Source organism: Mastigoproctus giganteus, chromosome 13 (assembly GCF_048544385.1).
Source record: "Mastigoproctus giganteus isolate SK-2022 chromosome 13, ASM4854438v1, whole genome shotgun sequence".
Classification (NCBI taxonomy): Eukaryota; Metazoa; Arthropoda; class Arachnida; order Uropygi; family Thelyphonidae; genus Mastigoproctus; species Mastigoproctus giganteus.
The window spans coordinates 108,083,333-108,104,677 of NC_143587.1; the positions used below are offsets into that span (position 1 = coordinate 108,083,333).

The following is a 21,345-nucleotide window of genomic DNA, read 5'->3' on the forward strand; positions in this document are numbered from 1 at the left end:
AATCTTTCTAGTGTGTTCCAGCTTATACAGTAACCTCTAATGAGGAACCGACTAGATTAGTTAAACATGATTTTCATTTAACAAAAACCATATTGTTTTCTTCAGGATACCATTTTGTATCTAAATGTTGTTGGAGGTGCACTCTTAATCATTGCATCTAAGGTTTTCTCTACTGTGTTCGATGCCATCTACTGAGCATATATATTTCTGCCTCATTGTTCTTCTGCTTTTGGTGCCCTGGGCAAGGGCCCTGCAATTCCATACCTTAATCCGGCACTGCACTGAAGTCAGACTAACCAGTCTGTAGTTATTGGCTTAACACTTGGAACTGCCTTTACATATTGTTGATATGTCATCCAAAGGAATCTCTCCGTAGTCCAAAGCCCTCGTAATTAACCTTGGTGGTTCAATATGCTCTCTGGTGGCCGCCCTCTAAGTTACTGGGTATATGCCATCAGTTCTGGGAGCCTTACTTGCCTTTATACTCAAAAGTTTTTTTTTTTTTTTTTTTTTTTTTTTAATAAATGGTCATCTGTAATTTCAAAATCACTGATTTTGTATGGCACAACCTCTTCTCGGATCCTAGGTCTTTCATCAGTAAAGACTGAGGGAAAGTGCCTACTCAGTGTTCATCAATTATCTGAGACTTTTCCACATCCAGTACACAAGGGGTCTGATCAGATCCAATCTGATTCTTATCTGTATTTAAAAAAAAAAAAAAAAAAAAAATCCTTATTGTACATACTATATAATCAAATTCCATTTCCCTTAGGCCTGAGGGACACCATGTTTACAATATCCCAAATGTCTGCATTTTGATGACTTAACAAGTACAGGCAACCCCTGTGTAGCACGGTACTTCTACAACACGGTTTTTCTCTAACACGATTGATAAATTGCGGCAATCCTCACACAACATGGTTCTTATATAACACATGGTTTCACTCTAATGCTGTTAGAGAATTTCGGTAAACCTCTCATAACATGGTATTTTTGAGCTTGTGTGTGGGGGAAGACTCTGCTATTATGTTGGATCTAATTTTTCAACGTTTCCACTCTTTTTGAATCCCCAATGTTAACTCGCTAGTCAAAAAAAAAACAAAAAAAACCCCCCAATTATTGAGAAATCCGTGTATTTTATTTTGTTGGGAAATTCCCATGTTACGTTCTGTTCTATTGAATGTGTTCTTGTTCAGATGTGGAAAAATCTAGATTTCAAAGTTTTTTTGCTATTGGATAGCATACCAGGCCATCCAAAAGATTTAAGTCATCCAAATGTTGAAGTTATGTTCCTACTGCCACAGTTGTACTGGGTTAATACAACTTTTTTTTCTTTCAGTCGTTAGATCAAGGCATTATATACACCTTTAAAACTAATTCCATCAGAAAATTGCTGCAATGGATTTTGGAAAAAATTGATTCGAATCTATTGAAGTAATGGAAGCATGGAAACATTTCTCAATTGTGGACTGCATCAGAATTAGCATTTTATCGCTGAAAGAAATAAAACCATAAATGCGTGTGGAAAAATGTATGGCCAGAGTCGTTCATTCAGGAAATATGATTGAACAGGCAGAAAATGGAGTCAGTGCAATAGTAGAACTTGCTACATCGGTAGGAGGGGGAAGGTTTTGATATGACTACTGAAGCCCTCGTGGATAGCACCGTTGATAGAATTCCCCCCCCCCTCCCACACACACACACACTGGCTGGAAAAGACCAGAGTTCAAATCTCGTTGATGAAGTTAGGAATTTTTATGGATCTTTTTCACAACGTGGCTGAGTTAATCAGGCGAGGGCAGCATGGTTTTTTTTTTTTTTTTTTTTTTCCTGGAAACGTGGGTTTTTGTCCAGCAAAACAGAAAATCAACCTCAGGACATGCAATTTATAGACATATACACAGAGCAACATTGCCTTAGTTGCTGCTGCTGCTAAAAAAATAAAGATACTGTATTACTTAAGTCGTTCAACAGTTTCTGGTAGAAAAAGAAGCTGGCATAGTGGATTTTGTGCAAATTGCATCGGAGGTAAAATCACTTCAGATGATGATATCGCAGATAAATTCTGAACTTCCAAATTTTACACTAAAAGGCATAGGGGAAGGCATAAAGTTAGCCAAGCAATTAGAATCTTATTTTTTGAATGCAGATTCTTGAATTAAAATAGCCCAAAGTTCAAAAGGGAGCTTCAAAAATGCTTAGTTCCATACGATGAAATTCCCAAAGATTTATCAAGCAAAAGCAAACAAACACAGATTACTGGTTTTTTTTTTTTTTTTTAAAGAGTAGAAGATACAAAAAATCTAGAATGGTGTATTTTAGTTAGTTTTGTTAACATTTTTGTTAACAAAATAGAATTGAAATGGATGGAAACCATTTCAGTAGCTGATTCCCTTCTGTGAGTTCTAGTATTTGTCTTCTAGATTTTCTCTCTCTTCAGGGACACGATCATATTCACATTATATCCAAAACTGTGATATAACCATACACAGTATATAGATGTTAAACTGTATATGGTTCCCAAATCCTCAGATTTAATGTAACCTGATGATTATTTGTAAAAGTAATGCTACACATTGGAAGAACTGAAAGCCAATATCCAGAATGAAATTGCAATCTTAGACATTCAAACCTTAAAAAGGTGTCATCAAATATAGTGAAAAGAGTCCTTGCATGCATTCAAGAAGGTGAATATTTTCAACATTATTATAATTTCTTATAAGTAATAGTTATTATAATGACTTTAATCTTATAATAAAATAAGTTTTAATTACTGATATTTGGATTGCATGAAGTTTGAATCACTGTACAATAAATGAGTTGTCTATAGTGTGATGTACTGGAAGATCGGGAATGGCCATTTCATATAACATTGCTGAAATTTGTTTAATATTAAGAAATAAGGTATAAGAATATATATATATATATTTTTTTTTATATCAATTATTAAAAAAAAACTTGTAGTGATATGGTATTTCACAAAGTTATATCTTTACTAGCTGTACTTGTTGCAAAAATTTTGCAATTGGTAGCAGACTTTTTTTTTTTTTTTTTTCTCTAGCTGTCCTAAAGAAATGTAGTACCCTGTAATATCAATATATATACCTGTAACTGTATTCAGTATCAGACTTTCCTTTCAGAATGATCCTGAATACATTTGCAGAAACACGAAAAAGGGTTTCCTCTGAATCCCAGAAAAAATATCCCATTTTGTTGTTAGTATTATTATTATAAGATTATTTAAGTACGTAAAACTCCAGATCTCAGGTAAAAGTCCATATTTCGACTAATGGACAGAAACAAAGCAGTGATTGACAGGTGCCACTCACTGATTTCCCCACCCACTGTCCTAGGTTGATATGCCTAGGGTGTTTATCCCCCATTTGACACTTTTTAAATCGCTGTTTGATACTGTTTCTAAAACAACAGGATGTGGGGGAAAACACTCTACCTTAGCTAAGCACCCTTCTCATCTCGACGCCACAAAAAAATCAGAAAGAAAACGCCTATTATCCAGGGATATTTTTATGCTGTGAAGTATTATGATAATAATTAGAAAATGGGATTTTTTTTTTTTTTTCCCCTCTTACTGTTTCTTCTTTGCAAGGTATGTTCAACATGACCAGTCAGAGTAGCATGGCGGCGGACATGTCTGCCACGTTCTGATTGTGACATACTTCTAAATCCTTAATTACTTACCTTATATAACCTCAAAACAAAAAACTAATAAACTCTAAATTGATAACGATAAAATGAGTTCTGAACGTATTAAACATAATGAGTGTATGAGCATGCTTGCGCAACATGGGGACATATCATGAGCTGTGAAAAAATTAGTTCTTTCTTAATTTTAAGGTAGATAGCACTAGTAGAGAATTTTGCAATTGGTAGCAGAGTATTTATTTATTTATTTATTTATTTATTTATTTTTTATTTATTTATTTTATTTATTTTTTTTCAGAACAAAGGACAAGATTGTACGAATTTTTAATCAGGAAAAAAATGCCTTATCAAATTAGACAACTGTTTTTTTTTTTTAACAGTTAACATTTTCTTGTGGCTCCATCTGAGTGAATGTTGAACTATTCTCATTTGTAGTACAAAACTGGCCCGTTCCGTAAAATAAAACTATTCAGAATTTTTAAATTTTAACAGCTTTGTGCACACCTAGGAAGAAATGTCTTCAATTTGAGACCACTTCCAGCATGATCCATTAAGCCTATCGTGACCACACTGATTGTCAAAAGAAAACAGCTTCTGTATTAAATCTATATAATCATTGCTTAATTTGGCCACCCTGCATTATGAGAGGGTAAACTAAAAGATACTGTTCATAAAAAAATTTTTAACAAATGGCATGCTCTGTATTTGTTTACAAATCTGTTCTACTAAAATTTTAATGCAAGTTGTCCCTCTATTTATTTATTTATTTATTTATTTATATTTTCAGCACATTCTTTTCCTTTCTGCAAAATACATAAACCTTCACTTAGCTTCAGAGATGTAAAACAGTCACTGCTGTTACCTAATGTTGAAATAAGTGTAAAGATAGTTGATGTTGAAAGATATCATACAACTCATTTCCTAAATCCATACTTGTAAGCTCCTTTTTTATTTTTTGCTTTTTTTTTGCTTTTTTGCTTTATTATGAACGTTATGCTCCTCTGATGTAATCTTGATTTTTGCAGCATTATTACTGTATGTAATAGTGAAACGTAGTATTAGATAAAGTTTAAGACCTATAGTTGAAATTAATGGAGCACAGGAGATTTTTGCAGTTGTTTGAATACCTGTTCTAATATTCAAATATTAAATTTGTGAAATTTTTATTAAAGAATATAGTGTTAATACTGATTTATAACCAAATGGCTGCTATTACTGCTTGCTATTTTAAAAAAGCCAGAGCTTGTAACTCCCTGCCTAGCAAATGCTCATTTGCACATTATTCGTTTAAAGTACCTCGTATTAAAGGCTTCATTAGACTATTTCATGCTTATAAGTTAATCATTAAATTTTTTTTTCAAAATTTAATGATTAACTTATAAGCATGAAATAGCATAATGAAGCATAGCATAATGTTAATTTATAGTAAATCAACAAAGTAGGTGAAATGGCATAGTTTTGTTATATCTCCTATTGTAAATGCCTTCACAACGGGTTATCCTGATATTTTGCTACCTCGAATAAGTAATGTTTCACCAATGGAGAACACTAATGATATTTATTTTTGGCAGATACTGCCACTCAGATGGCATTTTTTCAAGCCTTTCTGGCCCTCATCACTGGGTGGGTACCTACTGCCCACTGAAGAGATTTACAACAAACTAACGTGGTGCTAGGCACAAACTTGTTTGATCAGCAAATTTTCTGTGTTCTGATGCTTTCAGCCCTAAAACATTTTTTAGTTATTGCACACCAGTTGGCATCTTTCTTATTGTGGAGTTATGCTTCATAACCAGGGTAACTATCTGCCCACCGATGAGAATCCAAAAAACCTTGAAACGGTGGCGTCTGGGTAGTGGTATCTGCCTAGAATAAGTAACATTAGTCTTCTCCAATAGTGGAGAAGACTAATGTTACTTAAAACCAAATTGGACAGATTACATAAGTAATATTAACTATAATATATCTTAGTTGCTAAACTTGAGCTATATATTTAATCTAAATCCATATCTGGAAAGTTAATCGCCCACCCACCACCACAATTCATCATGTGGACAATTCATAGCCCACAGTTCACCAGCTGGAAAATTCATTGCCTCTCTGAAAATACTACAAAGAAATATTTAATTGGAATTAATGTTTTTATTAAATTAACAGAGATACATCTGTTGTTAACAGTAGAGTAATAATAGAAATGAACAATGTTTTAATTGGAAATGTTAATGAATTATTCCTCTAATATAATCAATAGTATTGTTCGGATCATAGTTTTCCACAGTTTTTCTAACTCATTTAGCACTGCAAAACTGTCACAATTTCCACACTTCATTTGAAAATTGTGGTGGTAATCATTGATATTTTATGTCGGGATGCCCAACCCATCTTTGTCAAAGTAATTGACAACTTGATATCAATGGTTCAACTGTTGATGATCCTGCTCAGGGAGCTAACAAACTAAATGAATATTTTGCATCGACATTCACACATGAGGAGTTATTCAGCGAGGGGAATGCCCAGAGGTGTATTCAACTCTGGCAGTAAGCTAGATAATCTTGTAAAAACTGAGAGTAAAGTGGAGGAGAAATTGTTGAAGATAAACACAAGAAAGGCACCTGGGGCGGATGGGATCTATCCAGTTATATTAAAGGAGGCAGCAAAGGAAGTAATCAAACCCTTAGCCATAATTATGATAGCTTCCTTGGACTCAGGGGAGTTACTCATAGACTGGAGATATGCAAATGTGACCCCAATTCACAAAGGAGGATCAAAGGCTGACACAAGTAATTATAGACCTGTGAGTTTAACTTCTGTTCCAGGAAAATTAATGGAGGCACTGGTTAAAGAAGCACTGCAGGATCATCTAGACAAGACTTCAGTTATAGCTCGGACACAGCATGGTTTTGTTAAGGAAAAGTCTTGCCTGATCAATTTGATTGGATACTGTGATGCAGTCACAAAAGAACTGGATGCATTGAATAACTTTGATATTATATATTTGGATCTTAGAAAGGCTTTTGATACTGTTGCACATGGAAGACTACTGCAAATTGGAGCAGTGTGGCATTGGAAGCAAATTGCTGCTATGGATAAAGGGATGGTTGAGTGGAAGAAGACAAAGTGGTAATCAATGGACACTGCTCATCGTGGACTAATGTTATTAGTGGAGTCCCTCAGGGTTCAGTATTGGGTCTATTATTGTTTTCTGTATTTATAAATGATATTGATGATGGTATATCAAGCTTAATGTCCAAGTTTGCAGACAATACGAAGGTTGGCAGGGTTGTCAAGGACACTACCGATATTATGCTGCTGCTGCTGCAACAGGATCTGGAAAGGATGGGCTGAGAGGTGGCAAATGAGGTTTAACATTGACAAGTGTAAAGTACTACCTATGGGGAAACAGCAACGTATCAGCTCTGTGGTACTACACTGACAGTGGTAGAGAATGAAAGGGACCTGGGGGTGGTTGTGCAGGCAGATATGAAGTTTTCTGAGCAGTGCAGATGGGCTGCAAGAGTAGCTCATGGTGTGTTGTCAATGATATACAGGAATTTTTCTAGCAGGGATAAGGAGGTGATTATTCCCTTGTATAAGGCAATGGTGAGGCCACACCTAGAGTACTTTGTACAGGCCTGGAGGCCTCATTTCAAGAAGGATGTAGAGCTACTGGAATGAGTACAGAGAAGGGCAATAAGATTAGTGAATGGAACAAAGGGGGTGCTCTTATGAAGAGGCTTAAGGCTTACAGTGTCGTTTTGCAAATTACAGTGTCTGTAATTTGCAGACCAGGCACCAGCGAGGTGATCTGATAGAGGTGTATAAAGCGTTGAATGGTTTGAGCATGCATCAATGCTGAAGGGATTCTTCCTCTTGCTCAGAATAATCACCTGAGAGGGCATAAATTCAAATTGAGGAAAGACAGATGTAGCATAGATGTGAGGAAATTTGCCTTTAGCCGCAGGTGGTTGGTTGGTGGAACAGACTTCCATCCCTTGTCGTGGAAGTTGATAGCCTAAATAAGTTTAAGGCTCAGCTGGACAGGTATTTCGAACGAACAGAGGGGTTAAGTGGAAGTGGTTATTTTATTTTATTTTTTTGGCTGATGCTGCATAAGCTTGCTTTCTTGCATCAAATGCCTCTACTAATGCTAAGTTTTGCAAATTACAGTGTCTGGTGACTAGGCACCAGCGAGGTGATCTGATAGAGGTGTTTAAAGCCTTGAATGGTTTGAGCATGCTCAATGCCAATGGGATTCTTCCTCTTGCTCAGAATAATCACCTGAGAGGGCATATATTTAGATTGAGGAAAGACAGATGTAGGATGTGTGCAGAAATTTGTCTTTAGCCCGTGGGTAGTTGGTTGGTGAAACAGACTTCCATCCCTTGTTGTGGAAGTTGATAGCCTAAATAAATTTAAGGGTCAGCTGGACAGGTATTTCGAACAAATGGAGGGGTGAAATGGAAGGGTTTTTTTTTTTTTTTTTTGGCTGATGCTGCTAGCTTTCTTGCATCGTATGCTAACTTCTTGATCTTCTGGATCGTATTGTCAACATAATAGCTCCAACACATTCACTACTATATGGATTAGTAAAAACACTATTGCTGCCAGCATTAAATCTACCTATGTTGGCAGCAATAGTGTTTTTACTCTGACTCTGAATTACACAAAAAATCCATTGTGAAAAATGGAAAAAACAACCTCTGTGTTAGGTATGGAAATTCCTTTTTGCATGCATTAATCATCATCCTCTCAGTCTGTTGTAATTGACAGTGGTAAGACTGATGGCTCTAAGTTCCTAATGTGTTTGAGAACACTAAAAGTGCCTAATGGCACTTCTACCATCACTAATGGCAAGGATATGTGTTTTTCTTTTAGACTATGTATAGTGCATAATTGGTGAAATGGGACAGTATTTTTTTTTAAAAATACCAGCGCCCACTTTGTGCCAATAACTAAAGGTTGTTTTGTGGAAAAAATTAATATTTGGTTCTAAACTAGTCCAACATAGAATAAAAACTGGTCTCCGTTGGATGTTTTTCTATACTTTTTTGGAAACTGTCATTACGATGAATTGAAATAGTTGTGGTAGAAACATGTTGGTGTCTTATGTTTAATATTGTTCTTTTAATGCTATCCACTCTTGGCAATTTAGGAGTTTTTAGTACCTGTACAGATAGTATTCAAAAGTTTTTTTTTTACAGCTTCAACCTCTGCTTCATCACCAAAATGATTTGTTCTTTTCATGTTTTAACAATGTGTTTTTATTATTTTTCACACTTCCAGTGTGTTTTGTCTTTAATTTCTTTATCCTTATAAACAAACCAACAGATGACCAATGAAGTAACTGTCTCTGCCCTTTTTCTGAAGTAATGAATTGAACATACATTGACGTGAGGTGTAACTACTACATTTCTAATTTCAAAGAGACCGACTAATAACTGAATTGATATCCACTTACATACCAGTGAGCAGATATGAGGTGACAAAAATTTGCCTAACTTAACCTCAGAAATGATAACAGTAGTATTCGTAGGAATACAGCGTGAGGTGCAGTTTTTGTCTGTGGTGCAAATTGCATTTTATATCAAATTAGGAAAAAACTACTTTTTGTCACTTAATCATCCCACAGTAGTAACTTTCCAATGCTACATTGCTCCAATTATTAAAAAATTAATTAATGTGGAACTTTATTAAAAGAATGGATTAGTAGAACCATAAACTTAGGGACTTCGTAAACACATCAAAAAAGAGCTCTAGGCTTTTAGAGTAACTGGGAATAATTAAAATATGAAAAGTCAAGCTTTCATAAATTTTGGCCTACTGAAGCTGTAGATGTGAGGAAAAAAAAAAAAAAAAAGTACAAACTGTACATGAACATCCTCTTTCTATATATCTTGAGAATGAAAATGTTTCTGGGCGGGTGGATTAAAATCCTGTTTCACAGTTGTGCCTTCAGAATTGCAAATTGGAAACAATTGCATGTATAATGTGAAAAACTGAAAACTCATTAGTCTGTATTTAAAAATTTCATCTGAATCAACCTAACAATTCGTTATACATGGCTAAAAATGTGGGTTCCAAAAAAAAAATATGCTATTGTATAAGGTCAATATTTGAATGTAATAATCTAAAGAATTTTTAGATTGGTATAAGGATTTTAAATAAATATCAAGGTTACCATCTAAAAATTAGATATCATTCAGATGTGAATATTTTCAGCTTTTACAGGAATACAAAGTAGGATCAAAACTTTCTAAGACTGAATTTGTTAAAAATGCTCAAACATCAAATGTTTTATTTAATTCTATTTTGTAGAATGGAATTGTTTACAGTATATGGCATTTTTGTTGCATATGAGGAAAGAGTCCTTTCTTTTTTGAACAAAGATTAAAATTCAGTTTTTTGTTCAAAAAATGTGTATAAAAGTTTATTAATAAGCAGGATATCTGACTAGTACAAGATTTTAGACAGATGGATGCTATATCATTGAGGATGATGTAGTATGTGGGAGAAAATGCATGTCAACAATTAACTACCAGCTCTATAATTTAAAATAAGCTTGTAAACTATTATACCAATTTTTTTTTTTTTTTTTTGAAATTTAACTGGCTTTCTGTGTTCTTACTTTCCTTATTCTGTTTATTTCAATGTCTAATCTTCTGTTTTCATTAATACTGTTCGTAGATAAACATAATTGCTAACTTGTTCCACTTTGCACTAAATTTTTATACCAAATTCTCTATTGAAAATTAATATTTAATGTCACTATACCATATATAAAAAAAAATCAATGTTCTCTCAAAATATTGATTATATATATATATCCTCCAAAAATGGATAATGTTTATAACACTTTCCCACTAATAGTGCTCTTTGGATTAGTTGCTTCAAAAGTGCTATAATGGGATTTTTCTGTAATATTAATAATTCAGTTTTTACATTTTTCCCCACACTAAACTTTGTTAGTGGCATACATTTAAAAATTTATTTTTTTATTTTATTAAATGGTCCTTAAATTATAAAAAGAAGAGGCAATAAGGGTCAGCCCTCCCCACTCCTTCACCATCTTTTAAAACATTTATCCAATGTTTTCTTCAGTTCTCATCATACCTTTGCCATTTTTATACGCATTTTCTATTCATCTTAAGAGCATGTAAGAGCAGATCACTGGGAACTTTGTATGCTTGATTTTTAATTATTAAGAGATCCTAAATAGAGGATCTGTTAATCTTTTTAAAAATAAATTTTGTAAGTTGTCTTATTGTAAATATTTGATCCTGAACATTCCCTGTTTATCCTGCAACCTGACTATTCTCCATTCAACAATACTTCTAATCCTGCTCCCTAAAAAATTTTCTGATCTACACCAGGAAATAAAATTCCTCTAACTTCCACATTCAGCATTACTTCACTTTTGATTTATTAATATAGTTAATGTCTTTCCCACAACGATCAACCACTAGATAATGCCATGTAATCACTATGACATTACTATCCTCTATCTTTGAGGTTTAATTTCAATTACATATACTGTCTACCCATACTTAATATTTTATGTCTTTTCTAACTCAATAATGTAGATGGTATCTAAAATTTCCCCCTTCAATTTTTTTTTTTTTTTTTTTTTTTTTTGTCTTTAATATGTCTTCAGTTTCATTTAGAAATTCATCAATGATAAATAAATTTCCATTTATATTTTGAACAGTTGATGCCATAACAGTTTACAACTTCACTGTAACTCTTTCGTTGAAGTATAATAAAGTGAAACAGTTAATTTACTGTGAATCGCACTCTTTTGCGGCAGTGTATGGACTCTCTTATGACATGTGAATTTGCATCCACATGTCTCCCCAGCACCACTGCATATGCTCTTTACTCCTAAAATATTCTGTTTATTTTACCCTTATCATTTTTGGTTACCTTATGGTCCCCCCCACCACACCTGTCCCTGGGAATTTTAACTAAATGCCAAAGCATTTTTCCATATTCCCAATATTTTTTTTTTTTATTCTCTTTCACATATCCCAGCTCTGGCATTTGGAATTTCTTCTTCTTGCAGATCTTCTTCCTTATGTGCCTCTTTTTCAGCTACCATTAAATTTTTGCCCATTCTTCATCTAAAATTATATTAAATCAGCAATGCCATTCAACTTTTGATTTCGAAAGTTTCAAAATTATTTCTAATTTGTGATGGTTGATTTGTGAAGTAACCATCACACAGGATGTGATGGTTACTTCCGATCTCAAATCCTCTGCATATCTTGTATCTTAACACAAACCCTGCTTCCTGAACACATGCAGCTTCAGATTTTAATCCACTTGGAGGGAAAACCACCCTACTCTTAAACCTTTTTCTTCCAATTTGATAGAGAAGAAAATGCAGATTTTTGTCAGGCAGATCTAATTCGGTCATGGTGAGAAGAAAGCCCAAAAACGTTTCCAATGCAGATTAACTCATTTCTGTGGTTTTTCACTCCCAGGTTGAAACCATCATAGGTAAAGCTAGCAGTGAAAGTAATGGTATAGTTAATTATGCTTTTATCTCCTTTATGCATCCACCATACTTGTGGCTATTTTTATGCTGAAAATACTCTTTGTAATTAATAGTTTGTGGGTTCCATAAAATATGTGAACCACAGTTTCTTTCAAATTGCTGACTTTAAATGGTTCAGAAGCATATCACATTATTTGTAACTTGTCAATGTTTCTTCTCTCTCTCTCTCTCTCTCTCTCTCTCTCTAAATTATAATATTCCCGAATCACTCCTTTATGATTTTGGGATATAGTGAGTAACACTTTCTGGCTGATGCATGGACTAGGATTTTCTTGGTTTCTGTTGGCCTCTGTTGTCACTCTGAACTTCCATATTTGCTCTTCAGTGTGTAATAGTGAATCCAGGATTCATCTCTGGTTGTTATGTTCTAAGGTGTATACTTTTTATTCATACCATCCAAGAAGCACAGAACAGACATTAAGTCATCTTGCCTTCAGTTTGGTGTTTAACATCAAAAAGCAGAATCCATGAATTACACACTTTTTGGAAGTGCAGCTCCTTGCTAATGATGGTGTGAAATGAACTAACACTAATCTTGCATATAGTGCAATTTTATCATTAGTAATGTGATGGTTTCCTTGTGAGAGTTCTTCCCCTACTATTACTTCTTTTAGGCCTTACATAACCAAGTGGTCAGGAGCACGAGTGTAGTAGCACATGCTCTTTGAGTGGACTGGGGTTCAAGCCCATGACTGCTAAATACAATTAACATTTTGTATTGATTGATTTATTGTAAACTGCACTGACCTGGTGGTCATGCCAGAGTATAAATATGTTTTTTTTTTTTTTTTTCTGGCATTGCAGCACAACATGCAACATTGGGGATTCTTCTTGGTCAAGGAGACACTTTTAATACCCAACACTTTAGTACCATTCTTGAACTTATTCACCCATTTGTAGACTTGCCATTGATTCATGCACACTTTATCATACTGAACCCAAACATTCTGCAGTACGTTTCAGCATGTTTTGTTCTTTCTATGTTTAGAAATTGGATTACAGGTTGCATCAACCTTATTACATGACTGCAAGATAAAATAGACTATTTCCAAGTAACACCAGCAGACTATGCTATGTGGGAACTCTATTGGCAGCAGACTTTTATCAATAACCTGAAACAAAATAATTGTCTGTTTTTGCTTTATGCATTTTGTTGGTTTTGTGGTTTTCATTTATGTGACCTTTTGTAAGTATTGTGACTACAGAAGAATCATTAGTAGATAAGAAAATGTTTTTATTTGTAATATAAATATACATAAAATGAAAAATAAATTTTATATAAATTATTTCGCACATTTAATTACGAGATTTCAGTGTGTGATAGCTAGTTTACAAATGGACTCGGTGGTATACCCAAGTTATCAATGTGAAAAATCAGTCTTCCTTTTGATAGCTTAATTCCATCTACTTGGAGTGAGGTCAGCTTTTTCAGTCATTCTATTTCTTTGTCTTAGTCCAAGTCCCTTCTAGTTTCACACACACCTCTGTGGCCTCCATCCATCTATTTCCTCTCAGTTCATCTCTGTCCTCGATAACCCTTCATTGCAAATCCAGGGTTCTGTTTACTGGTTCATCCCAATCCCTCTTCTCTTTACATATCCTGACCATTTCAATCTTTCCCTCTTTTATCCCCAATTCATGCAATGTCTCTCTTCTAATATATTCATTTCTCATTTCTATCCCTTTTGGTAACTCCATCCATTTTAATATTCACATTTCTGCCACATGCAACCGTTGCTCGCTCTCGCTCGCTCGCTCGCTCGCTCTCTCTCTCTCTCTCTCTCTCTCTCTCTCTCTCTCTCTCTCTCACGCCCAACAAAGTTTCATTTTTAGTTTCATTTCAGATCTGCAACAACCTCTATCTCTGAATAGCACCATAGGTAAAGAAGCAAATCTCTCTGAATTCTTTTTCTATTTAAAACAAAGTCAAATGTATGACCATTTCTAACTGCTGTACATGCAGTTCTTATATGTAAATTCAATTGATTTGGGAGGTGCAATATGGCCTAAGTTGCCCTTGTGCCAGAAAACACCACAACAACAGCCCTCTCTCTCTCTCTCTCTCTCTCTCTCTCTCTCTCTCTCTCTCTCTCTCTCCCCTAATGCCACAGCTGTAAGAGGACTGGAATATGTGAAAGAGAATAAAAAATATTCTTCAGAAAGATATGGAAAACAAGTATCAAGAGGTTGGAAAAATGCTTTAGCATTTAGTTAATTTCCCAGGGACTTGTGTGTGTGGGGAACTGTAAGGTAACCAAAAATAAGGGCAAAATTAAAACAGAATTTTATAGGGGTAAAGAGTATATGCAGTGGTGCTGGGGTGACATGTGGATGCAAGTTCACGTTCCACGAGAGAGTCCATACACTGCCACAAAAGAGTGAGATTCACTGTAAGTTACCTGTTGTGCTTTATTATACTTCAGTGAAACAGTTACAGTGAAGCTGTAAACTATTCTGGCATCAACTGCCCAAAGTATAAATGGAAATTTATTTATCACTGAATTTCTAAATGAAGCAGAAGACACATTAAAGAAGAGATAAAAAAAAATTGAAGGGGGGAATTTTAGATACCATCTACATTACTGAGTTAGAAAAGGCATATTAAGTATGGGTAGGCAGAATATATATTTGAAATTAAATCTCAAAGATAGAGGGGGAAAGTAATGTCATGATGGTTACATGGCATTATCCAGTGGTTGTTTGTTAAAATAAAAGTTCCAGAATGCTGGGCAAGACATTAATTATATCAATAAATTAAAAGTGAAGTAATGCTGAATGTGGAAGTTACAGGGGAATTTGATTTCCTAGTGTATATCAGGAAAATTTTTTTAGGTAGTAGGATTAGAACTATTGTTGAATGGAGAATAGTCAGGTTGCAGGACAAACAGGGAATGTTCAGGATCAAATATTTACAATAAGACAAATTACAAAATTTGTCAATATTTAAGATCTCTTAATATTTAACAATAATTAAGAGATACTTAATTAACTTAATAATTAAGAGATCTTAAACAATATTTAAGATCTCTTAATAATTAAAAATCAGCCATACAAAGATTCCCAGAAATCTGCTCTTGCATGTTTCAGAAAATGTATGGCATAAAGGATAATCTTAAGGCGAATAGAAAATTTGCATAAAAATGGCAATTTATGATGAGAACTGAAGAAAACATTGGATAAACGTTTTAAAGGATGGTGAAGGAGTGGGGCAGGGCTGCACCTTATTGCCTCTTTTTATAATTTAAGGACCATTTAATAAAATTTAAAAATGTATGCAACTAAAACTTTAGTGCAAGGGAAAAATGTAAAAACTGAACCATTATTATTATATTAAACTCCCATTATAGCACTTTTGAAGGGACTGATCCCAAAGAGCACTATTAGTAAGGAAGTGTTATAAATGTTATACTTTTTTTTTTTTTATGGTATAGTGACATTTAAATATTAATTTGCAATGTAGAATTTGGTATAAAAGTTTAGTGTAGACTAAATAACCAAAAAAATTGGAACAACTTAGAAAACAGTATTAATGAAGACAGAAGATTTAGATGTTGAAATAAACAACAGAATAAGGGAAAAATTATTGGTATAATACAGTTTACAAGCTTATTTTAAATTATGGAGCTGGTAGTTATTTGTTGACATGCATTTATCATCCTCAATGATATTGTATCCATCTATCTAAAATCTTGTGCTAGTCAGATACCCCGTTTATTAATAACTTTGAAGCTGATTTTTTTTGAACAAATAAAAAAAAATATATATATATATATATACACACACACACAGAATCCAGTCACCCCCCTCAAATGCAGACATCACCACGCCTAGCGAATCATACAGCACTATCAAGTTCACACTGCAAGCATATAAGGCTTGATGTTTGGCATCCATGAACACAGTAACAGCCTCTGTCATGACAAAGGACGCAACCTATCAGACCTGGAAAGGGGCATGATCATTGACTATTGGGCCAGGGGTGCCAGAATTTCCAAAACAGTGGACTTTGAAATGCTCACGTGGTGAAAGTGTATCAAGATTGGACGAATGGGACAGTTTTGACAACCCGATGTGCCAATTGTGGAGCCCCATGTGCCATTATTCACTAGAGGTGAATGTCAGCTGAAATGGTTGGTCAGTGGGGCCACCATAAAGGTCTCCAACACGACAGTGCAGCAACCCCTGTTGTGCATTGGGCTCCGGAGCAGATGCTTTGTGACAGCACCCATGCCGATGGCCGTTCATTGCAAACAGTTCAGTCAGTTTGCACAGCAATACCAACACTGGACCCTGGCTGAGTGACAATGGGTGGCCTTCTCCGATGAGTCACTATTTCTGCTCCACCGAGTGGATGGATGGTGGCGTATTAGGCATAAAACCTCTGAGAACAGACACCCAGACATGATTGTTGGTTGGTGGAAGGCAGGCTGTTGGGGGTGGCGTTATGATCTGGAGAATGTTTTCATGGCATGGCTTGGATCCACTGATACCTCTGGAGGGCACCCTGAATGCAAATGTTTACCTATTGATCGCTACCGATCAAATAAATCTCTGTCCACCCATACATGTTGACAGTGTTCCCTGGAGGGTGATGGTATCTATCAGCAAGACAATGTGCCATCCCACGTTGCCAGAATTGTCCTCGAGTGGTTTGAGGAGCACAACGAAGACTTTAAGCTACTCCCTTGGTCACCAAATTCTCCGGATCTTAACCCAATTGAAAATCTATGGGACCACCTTGATCGATACATCAGATGGATAGATCCTCCACCAAGGGAACTCCGGGGTGCACTGCAGTCTGCATGGTCATGGATACCCATAGCAACCTTCTGCTGACTTAAGTCCCTCCCACAGCAGCTGGCTGCACATATTCTGGATACTAGGTAGGTGGTCAATATTATATATATATATAATATTGATAAAAATAATAGGAATGATGTTACTGAGCATCTAAGCAAGCAAGAAAAAGTATTAAACTAGGTTATGGATCAGGGGCACTACTAGTTATAGCAGAAATACCCAGCAACCATAATGAAATATAGACAAATGTATTTAATCATTGTACAGCCACTCCCCAGCTTACATAATACTCAACTTTCAGAAATTCAACTTTACATAAGTTTTTGCCGGCTGGTGCAAACTTAAAAAAAAAAAAATCATGGAAACTTATTTTGCATCCCATAGGAATAAATGGAGGTATCGTGAATATGTTGCAATGTGAACCCAATGACACATTGGTTGTTTTGGTAATTCGTTCCAAGACCTTGGAGGTAAAAATTTTTGCTATATAACTAAGCTATTTATCTCTCTAAAATGTCATTTTTATAATGGGAATTGCACTACACTTTCATCATTATCATATGTTCCATTATAAGAAGCAGTTTTGAATGCTTTGTGATATTTTTCTAAAGCACACTTCTGGAGATCGCTACCATAAAACCAAAACAATTTGCACTTTCCATTTTATTGGGCCTTTCTGTTAGCGCAATCTATTATAAAGAGGTAATAAACTCGATCTTATTGCATTTGCTATAATACTGATAACTGAAATTCTGTGGGTTTTTACGTTACAGTATTATGGTGAGATGAGTTCCCGTTCACTGAAATCTTCAGTCATATAAAAAACACAAATACATTTTCAGAATTTTCTCCTCATTCCTATTTACTTATTACAACGGTGAAGAGAAAGGGATCAATGGAAAGTGGCAATGCTTGGAAATGGAACAAATTTGATTTAGAAATGAAGATGATTAATTAAAAAGTATGAAACAGGACAGTTTACCTATCACATGGAATTAGGTCTCACTGCTTCAACAGTGAATACTATTATAAGGGACAGTGCGCTTATAATATAATAAAAGTTAAAGGATTAATGCATTTAAGATCATCAGTGATCACAAAACAGCGTTCAGGTGCTATATCGAAGATGGAAAAGCTATTATTATTATTAACCATGAGAGAGAGAGAGAGACACACACCCTTAGCCATAATTATGAGAGCATCCTTGGACTCAGGGGAGGTCCCCACGGACTGGAGATGTGCAAACGTATTCACAAAGGGGGATCGAAGGGTGACACAAGTAATTACAGACCAGTTCGTTTAACTTCTGTTCCCGGTAAAATAATGGAGTCACTGGTTAAAGATGCATTGCAGGATCATCTAGACAAGACTGCAGCAATAATTCAGACACAGCATGGGTTTGTTAAGGGAAAGTCTTGTCTGACAAATTTGATAGGATATTATGATGTGGTTACAAAGGAACTGGATGCAAAAAATAATTTTGATATCATATATTTGGATTTCAGGAAAGCTTTTGACACTGTTGCGCATGGAAGACTATTGTACAAATTCAACCAGAATGGTATTAAGGGTAAGTTGCTACAATGGATAAAAGGATGGTTGAGTGGGAGAAGACAGAGGGTGGTAATTAATGGGTGCTGCTCTTTGTGGACAAATGTTATTAGTGGAGTCCTACAGGGTTTGGTGTTGGGTCCTCTGTTGTTCTGTATATTTATAAATGATATTGATGAAGGTATATCAGGCTTAGTGTCGAAGTTTGCAAATGATACAAAGGTTGGCAGGGTTGTTAATGACAGTAATGGCAATGTGCTACTGCAACAGGAAATAGATAATTTGGGCAGATGGGCTAAGAAGTGGCAACTGAAGTTTAAATTTGACAAATGCAAAGTATTGCATATGGGTAGAAGTAACCCCAGAGAAACGTACCAACTGTGTGGTACTACACTTAAGGTGATAGAAAATGAAAAAGACCTGGGAGTAATTGTGCAGTCAGATATGAAGTTTTCTGAGCAATGCAGACAGGCTGCCAGGGCAGGTCATGGGGTTTTGTCAATGATATATAGGAATTTTGCTAGCAGAGAAAAGGAGTTGATTGTCCCTCTGTATAAGGCAATGGTCAGGCCACGCCTTGAGCACTGCGTACAGGTCTGGAGGCTTCATTTTAGGAAGGATGTAGATTTGCTTGAGTGTGTACAGAGAAGGACAACAAAATTTGTGAGGAGAATGAAGGGATCCTCTTACCAAGAGAGGCTTCAGTTCTGCAAATTGCAGTGGCTGGAGACTAGGCACCTGCACGGTGATCTGATTGAGGTGTATAAGGTCTTGAATTGGTTGAGCACGCTGAATTCTGATGGGATCCTTCCACTTGTTCAGATTACAAACCTAAGGTGGCATAAATTCAAATTAAGAAAAGACAGATGTAGAATAGATGTGCGGAAATTTGCCTTTAGCCAGTGGGTGGTTAATTGCTGGAACAAACTTCCATCTGTCGTTGTGGAAGTTGATAAGTTAAATAAATTTGAGGAACTGGACAGGCATTTGGAGGGAATGGTGTGATATATTTTTTTTTTGGCTGATGCGGCATAAGCTCATACACTTGCTTTCTTGCATCACATGCCACTACTACTCACCAGATGTGACCCCTAGGGTTAAATGTGGGGGGCAGTATTTTAAAAGTTGTTGGGGCGTTTGATTTGTCACACCAGCTAGTTGACATGATAGTTTCCCTCAGAGTCATCACCACCAGTTGTTATGCCTATGTGAAACCAATCCTACAAGCTATAAAAATGTCGTATGGCTTTAATCCACAGTAATAGTCACAACATATAACAAGGCTTAATTGTTGCAATTAAAATTTCTGAATGTTCTCCAATTAAAGAATAAGATTAAAGTTAGTTATAGTACTCTTGAGATTATCAATGCAAATAGTATTTATTGAAAGGTTATATGTGCCACTCGTGATCATTTATAATTGCCTCCTTGTTGTCTTATAATTGCCCTCCTGACTTTTTCTTGATATCTTACATTTTTTTTCAATGTATATTTTTGATATATATGAGAAAATATCTATTTTATATTTTATACTGAATTTTCCTGTTATTTTAGAATTAAAGTACCTTAATCTTTACCTGGGGCTTAGAGGGGAACAGGTACCCTGTGTGTTATCAGACACTCAGCCTAAAACACTGATGGATCCAATATCTCTCTATTACAGAAGATTTAGAAGTCCGGTTGGCCTGCCTCCCTAAAATCCACTCATGCACACCTTCTCGATGGTAAGCCCTGTTAAGTCACTTAGGTGGCAACGAACGTGTAGAGTGGTTCTCTTCAAGACGCCTGGTCAGCATGAAGAGGAAAAGACCAAACCCTCCAGCAATAAAAGCACAACAATACAAATGGCCCTCAGTCCCCAGCAGCTTTCACTCTCCCACTTACGGCAGCGAGAGGATCAGAGTGGAAGCAGAGGGTGCTAAGAATCTCTGGGTACGACCAGGCTGCCATGCACGGAAATTGAACTTGGCCTGTTATAACGTACGATCACTCATCGGTGAAGACAGGATATTAGAGCTGGAAAAGGAATTAGAAAATGTGAATTGGAATATCATCGGTTTGGCTGAAACAAGAAGAATAAATGAATCACTTATAAGTTTATCAAGTGGAAATCTGCTGTACACCAATGGAAACAGTGAAAGGAGTGAAGGTGGAGTTGGGTTTCTGGTCCATAAAGATTTTAAAAACAACATTTTGGAATTCAAAAGTACATAACCAAGGGTGTCAAGACTAATACTCAAGATTTCTAAGAGGTACAAGCTAAAGATTATAATGATTTATGCACCAACATCGAGCCATGATGATGAAGAAGTTGAAGAAATGTACACTGAAATTGAGAGTCTTCTAGATGAGCAGAAAACCCACTACACTATTATTATGGGGGACTTCAATGCTAAGGTTGGAAAAAGGCAAAACAGCGCAGAAAGAGGAACTATAGGAAATTTTGGAATTGGTGAAAGAAATAAGAGGTGAAAGACTTGTGGAATTTGCAGAATCTCAAGGAATGTCAGTAATGAACACTTTTTTCAAGAAAAGGGTGAACAGAAAGTGGACATGGAAGAGTCCAAATGGATTAACAACTAATGAAATCGACTTCATCCTCACTAACAGAAGATATATTGTGAATGATGTTACCGTCCTGAATAAGGTAAATGTTGGAAGTGATCACAGAATGGTAAGATGTACACTTGATATAGATGTAGGAAAGGAAAGGAAAAAACTGACTCGAGTAAATAATACAAAGGTCTTTGAAATAACAGAGGAGGAGAAAAAGCAGT

The 21,345-nt window shown here is 35.5% G+C and overlaps 1 protein-coding gene across 6 annotated transcripts in view; it reads left to right on the forward strand.

The window, feature by feature from the left end:
* Nucleotides 1–21,345, forward strand: part of LOC150076347 (phospholipase D1-like) — a 496,427-nt gene that overhangs the window by 44,075 nt on the left and 431,007 nt on the right. For all 6 annotated transcript variants that reach the window (XM_090387709.1, XM_090387710.1, XM_090387707.1 and 3 more), the window contains exon 3: nt 4,451–4,598. In XM_090387709.1, coding sequence (XP_090243835.1) covers nt 4,451–4,598 — 148 coding nt within the window. The remainder of the gene's footprint in view (nt 1–4,450; nt 4,599–21,345) is intronic.